The 5,618-nt window shown below is 58.3% G+C and overlaps 1 protein-coding gene across 1 annotated transcript; it reads right to left on the minus strand.

Annotated features, from left to right (window-relative positions):
- Positions 1–750: 750 nt before the first annotated feature.
- Positions 751–4,659, minus strand: BTG2 (BTG anti-proliferation factor 2). The gene is made up of 2 exons (XM_084866613.1): positions 4,399–4,659; positions 751–3,135 (listed from the first exon to the last, which is right to left on the minus strand). The coding sequence occupies exons 1-2, from the start codon at positions 4,550–4,552 to the stop codon at positions 2,801–2,803; spliced, it is 489 nt and encodes a 162-aa protein (XP_084722739.1). The 5' UTR covers positions 4,553–4,659; the 3' UTR covers positions 751–2,800.
- Between the last annotated feature and the right edge of the window lie 959 nt (positions 4,660–5,618).

Here is a 5,618-nt window from a genome sequence, read left to right on the forward strand (position 1 = left end):
CGCCTACCCTTCCAGCCTATCACTGTCTCCAGGGCTCACTTGCTACCTAGCACACCTAGGTCACTACATGTTTCTTGATGAGGGTCATGGAGGAGTGAAACAAGTGTGTGTGTGTGGGGGGGGGGGGGATCCCATAGTTCATGAGTCAACATGTTTAATTTTTAAAGACAGCACACCGATGGCCAAGAAAAACAAAACAAAAAACCAGCTCAGGTCAAAAATGCACTTGCGACCTCAGTAGCAACAACTGCAGTCCCACCATTCTGTCTAACAAGACAAGAACGGAGGGCAGCAGATGGTAGTTCCAGGGAGCTCAGGAGAGCCTGCACCAGGAATTTCTAACAATTCTGCCCCAGCCTGGGAAGGGGTGAGGGGTTCCCTGCTCGCCACCCCTCTGAGAGGAGAGGCTGTGTCTAAGCACCTTTGATGTTTCCTGCGCCCAGAACTTTCTGACCATACACTCTTGCTGAATGGAAAGAGTGCGTACAGCTGAGGCCTAGCAAGGATACATCAGATGAATCCTCTCACATCTAGCGTTTTCACAGAATATGCATCAGAGGGGGTCAATATGGAGCTACTTTCTGGAGAAGAGGGGATGCTTGGAAACGCCCTCACCACACCACTTAAGATTTTCCTTTTATCCGACCACAAGCTATAGATTTTCTGAGTGCAACTGAAGACATAGGGGATCTGGATCCGAGAGACCCAAATTAGCGATGCGGGGGTTTCACCTTCTCTACGCCACACAACTTCATCTGCTACAGTTTTATTAAAGTAACAAAACAGTGTACATTTGTCCATAAAGCTGTACATTCTTCCATATAAAAACACTATTATACAATGAGTAACCTTTGTCTTTTCTTTCAGAATAGCTTACAAATGCACTACTATTTATTTTCACCAAATAGGAGAGACAGGCCTGCTCAACAGTCCAGCTCTGGGCATTTCGTTTTTAAAGTGAACGTCAGAAAGAAGAGAGAGATTAAGCATGAGACCACGAGGCTGCTTCTGAAAAGGCAGGACCTGTTTGTAACGTGCAACAGCGAAATCTTCAGGGATTCACAGCTTTGTTCAACCCACAGGCCCAAATGTAAGCTCCTGGGCCTGTGGGGCCCCAAGTCCCCCTTTAAAGCAATTAAGACTGGAATCAGGGTCTGGGGAAAAACAGCTTGGATCTGGAGAGTTGGAAAGGAGGAGGCAGAATAGGCAGGAATGGGTTGGGAGAGTGTTTGGTAAATAGCACCTCTGAGTCAGAATTGAGTAGTTAAGACACCCAGGCAAGGGGGGTACAGGGGGGAGGGGACTCTGGGGGTTGGGGCAGAAGGTTCCTCACTAAGGGTCAATAGCGGGAGGGAGGCCAGGTTGACCAGATGGCCCAGCAATGTCCTTTTTTGTTTTTGTTTTTTTTAAGGTGATTCAGGTTTGGGAAACTCAAGGCCTTCCGAGAACCCCTCACGGATGTCACTGAGAAACCAAAGGTAGTTTTTTTTCCATTTTTCTCCAACCCCAAACAGTAAATATTGCACACGTCTACAGACAAATTTGGATTGCACTGAGAGAGACGGCAACCTCTCCCAGAGGCGCTCTGAGCACCAGGGAGAAAAAGCAATGCCCGATGTGTGGTGTTTAGTGTCAGCCCTACAAGAATGCCCTGTAATCCTCCAGAACCTGGGCTTTCTGGGGTCAGCCAAGGGGCACCTGCGAGCTGAGCAGCCAGCCAGTTCCGGGGACAGAGGGAGAGAGGCTCCCCTGCCCTCTGGAGCACCAGGAGGTCCTGAGGGCCAGTCCTCCGTCCTCCTGGGACTGGGAGGCCATATTGCACAGTGACTGAGAAAACAGGATCGCTCCGTGGCCCAACCAGAGGGGAGAGGAGCGGGGAGAGTGGGAGAGGAGTGCTGTGCTTTTAAAAAGAAGGCAGTCATGAAGGACTTGGAGTTCCCTGTAGCTTTTGAGCCACCTCTCAAAGGGATCGTGGCAGCAGCATTAGCACTTTCTTGTGGATCCAGAAAGAAGGGTTTTGTCAATACCCAGCGGACGCTCTCTGGGTCTTAAAAGAAGTCCATTGCAAATCACCCCCGAGCTCGTCAGCACGCTCGCACACAGAGCAGCACATTGCAAAGCGAAGGATTTGTGCAGAGTACCCTGCCACCCCAGCCCCCGTCTCCTCCAGCCCTGCCTCACTCCCGTGAACCCCACAAAACACAAAAAGCTTTCAACTCCTGGCTGGGAAGCAACACTACCGACAGGCCCCTGAGGATAGAATTAGAAACAAGGGATGATTCCAAGAAAAACTGTTTGGGATCACTCTCTGCCCAGGATCTCATCAGAAAAACAAAAAGTGAAGATGAGGCAACATGAGTTTAAGTCCAGGCTTGAATGGCCCTGAGGTCAGGGATGCAGGTGTCCGGATGGGGGAGAGGGTGAGGTCCCATCTCTCTCGTTCACAGCTGCTCACCACGCTTGTTCCCTCTCACATCTTGGGGTGCCAGCCCAGCTTCTCCCACCTTCCCCCTTGGTCAGGCCCCCCTCCCATCGGCAGACACCGGCCCCCCCAGACTGAAGCCACCACAGTTCTCTCCAAAGGCACCTGGGGAGGCCGCTTCCAAGCAGCACCCTTTAAGGATTTTTTTTTTTCTTTAAAAAAAAAAATCTTTACGGTTTTTTTTTCTCCCCTTTTCTTAAAAAAATAATATATATAAATAGCTCTTCATGTAAAACGCAGTTCCCCAGGTTGAGGTATGCCGTGGCCCGCTGTCCCCTCACGGTGAGTACAGTGGAGTGCGGAGCGGGGCCCGGGGAGCTAGCTGGAGACGGCCATCACGTAGTTCTTGGGGGGGCTGGTCCTGCCCAGCAGCATTTGGTTCTTGCAGGTGAGGAGCCCGTAGGAGGCCACCAGCGGGGCCTCCTCGTACAGGACGCAGATGGAGCCGTCCTCCCCGATGCGGTAGGACACCTCGTAGGGGTCCACCCACAGGGTGAGCTCGCGGGGCAGCAGCCGGTGCAGCTGGGGCTGGCTGAGTCCGATCTGGCTGGCCACCTTGCTGAGGATGGGGTCCATCTTGTGGTTGATGCGGATGCAGCGGTAGCCGGAGCCCTTGGAAGGCTTCTCGGGGAACCAGTGGTGCTTGTAGTGCTCTGTGGGGACAGGACAAAGGAGAGACCCCTCGGTTAGAGCAGCTGGGCCAGGGGTGCCATGCCTGCAAGGGGGGTGGGGGGCGGGTAAAGGAGAGGAAGTGACCGGTGGTTTCAAGTCAACAAAGTGGTTTGCCATGACTTTCAGTTTCAAACCCAGGAAGACCAGCCTCGGTGGTTGGACCCTCAGCAAACTACTGGGCCTCCCAGCCCGCGGCCCCAGAGGTTCCCTCTGCCTCCTTCAAAAGTCAGAGGCCTCGGCCACTGGCTGGCTCGGGAGTCCCATAGGGTTGCTTTACTGGAACATGATGTTCCTCAGCGGGCGGGACCTGCGTGGGCACCGCCAGAGCCGTGGGCACGGACACGCCGGCCCGGGAGCGAGCTGAGACAGCGGGGGGGGGGGGGGGGGAGGGGGGGGACAGGCCTCTCCCCGGCCGACTGGCAGGCAGCTGCTTATCTCCGGTCCACCTCCCCAGATCGCCAGCACCCGCCGATCACACACTCCCCGGGAGCCAGTGACGTTCTACAAGACTCGGTCGGCCCCCAGGTAGGTGGCGGGGGGCTCTGGGGACGGGAGAGTAAATACAAAAGGAGCCCGATTCCAACTTGGAGAGAGTCAACAACCCGCCCGGAGCCGCGCGCGCACAGCCGGAAGCAGGGCACTGGGACTGGGGCGGCTGAGAAGGCTCGGATGCGCCTCCTCTCCCCAAGGCTCCTCCCTAAAGGGTCCTCTCCCCTAGGGGCGTCCTCCCCGAAGGGTCCTCTCCCCAGGGGCTCCCTCCCCGAAGGGTCCTCTCCCCAGGGGCTCCTCTCCCCAGGGGCTCCTCCCCGAAGGGTCCTCTCCCCAGGGGCTCCTCCCCGAAGGGTCCCCTCCCCAGGGGCTCCTCCCCAAAGGGTCCTCTCCCCAGGGGCTCCCTCCCCGGCGGCCGGATGGGTCGCCGCAGAGTCCGGGGCGTCTCGGGGGGGTCCAGGGAGGGCAATCGGCCCGCCCTCGGACCAACCAGCAGGCACCCCTCTTTTCGGGCAGGAGCCGGGGTCAGGCTCGCACTCCAGGACTAAGATCAATCTGCGCCCGCTCCGTCCCCAAGGACCACCAGGGCGAGAGAGAGACGTGGCCCGGGGCACGGGAGCCTGTGGACCGCCCCGGGCTGGAGCGGAGCCGAGTCCCGAGCAGAGACTCCCCTGGCCGAGGAGGAGGAAGGGCGTCGGGCGGGGGGCTGGGGGCTGAGCCCGATGGCGAGGTGGCGGCCCGGACCCCGCGCTCACCTGCGAGCGCCTCCTGGAGCGCCCCGCTGAACACCTTGAGCCGCTGCTCGCTCACGCAGCCCCGCGTCCGCAGGAGCCCGGACAGGAAGCCCACGGCGGCGGCGATCTCGGGGAGCATGAGTGTCTTCTTCCCGGCCCGGCTGTTCTGGTTCATGTGCGCGGCTGGCTCCGGCGCGGCGGCGGCGGGGGGCTGAGATGAGAGGGTTCGGGGGGGGTCCCGCAGCTCCTGGGGTGCTCGCTCGTCCGCGGCGGGGGCTCTGCCCAGCGGCACCCGGAGGCGCCTTTTCATCCCCTGCGGAGGAGGCGGGGCAGCCGCGGCCGCGCCCATTGGCTGTCGCCAGCGGATGGGGGCGGGACCGGAGCCGCCCGCCCCGCCCCCTCCGCGCTGAGGTCACTGCCCGCTGACGTCAGTGCTGGGAACCCGAGCCCCGTGCCCAGGCCGAGGCGGCGGAAGGGGACCTGGGAGGCCCAGAGGGCCTGGAGGAGGAGAGCGCCCAGGGAGCGGGGCCGGGGTTCCCCGACCTTTCCTCTCTGCCCTTCCTGACGGGCTGGAGCCACCTCCTCCAGGAAGCCTTCTCGGATACCCTCTCTCCCAGTAAATCCCCCTTTCGGGCGCCCACATTTTTCCAACCACTCGCCAACATCATCACTCACCCTGACCGTCCCCATTTAGCGCTTTGTCTTGTTTCTTAACTAGTGGGGATGGGTTCCCTCTTTGGCTCTTTGGAAATGGGGACTGCCTTCTGTTTACGTCCTTCCCTCGAGTCCTGCCTCTAAAGCGGCCTTTTCACTAGCCTGGACATGTCCAGGCTCGCCTGTTGGTGGGTGGGTGAGTGGGTGGTTGTGGGGAGCTGGCAAGGTTTTTCTAGTCCCCGCGAGTTATTTTCCTAGTTCTGGTTTTCCTTTAAATGCCAACATTTTTAAATAAGGGGCCTGCTCTCTACTGTATGCATTTTGCCATCCACACCTCCTTTCTCCTTCCCCACCCCTGGTCCTTCCTCATTGTGGACTGACGCTTTTGTAGACAGGGCTCCTCAGGGGACAAAAGCTCCCTCTTCCACACACAGGACTGTGCTCAGGGCCTGGCTCTCCTGGACATCTGTGGTGGCTTCTAACCAACATCCCAGGGGCTGGCATACATACGTGTGAAATGGGCAAACCCAGTGGCCTCTGTAAATGCTTGTCCTTTACCTCTGGGCCCTGCTGACCACCTTTTCTGG

This window comes from Pipistrellus hanaki (assembly GCF_964339955.1).
Source record: "Pipistrellus hanaki genome assembly, chromosome: 18".
Classification (NCBI taxonomy): domain Eukaryota; kingdom Metazoa; phylum Chordata; class Mammalia; order Chiroptera; family Vespertilionidae; genus Pipistrellus; species Pipistrellus hanaki.

What these genes read in the sequence shown, in the direction of transcription:
- BTG2 (XM_084866613.1), bottom strand. Translation starts at nt 4,552, where the DNA reads ATGAACCAGAACAGCCGGGCCGGGAAGAAGACACTCATGCTCCCCGAG. An exon ending in GCTCCAGGAGGCGCTCGCAG is followed by an intron (nt 3,136 to 4,398) that starts GTGAGCGCGGGG and finishes CTGTCCCCACAG; the next exon opens with AGCACTACAAGCACCACTGG.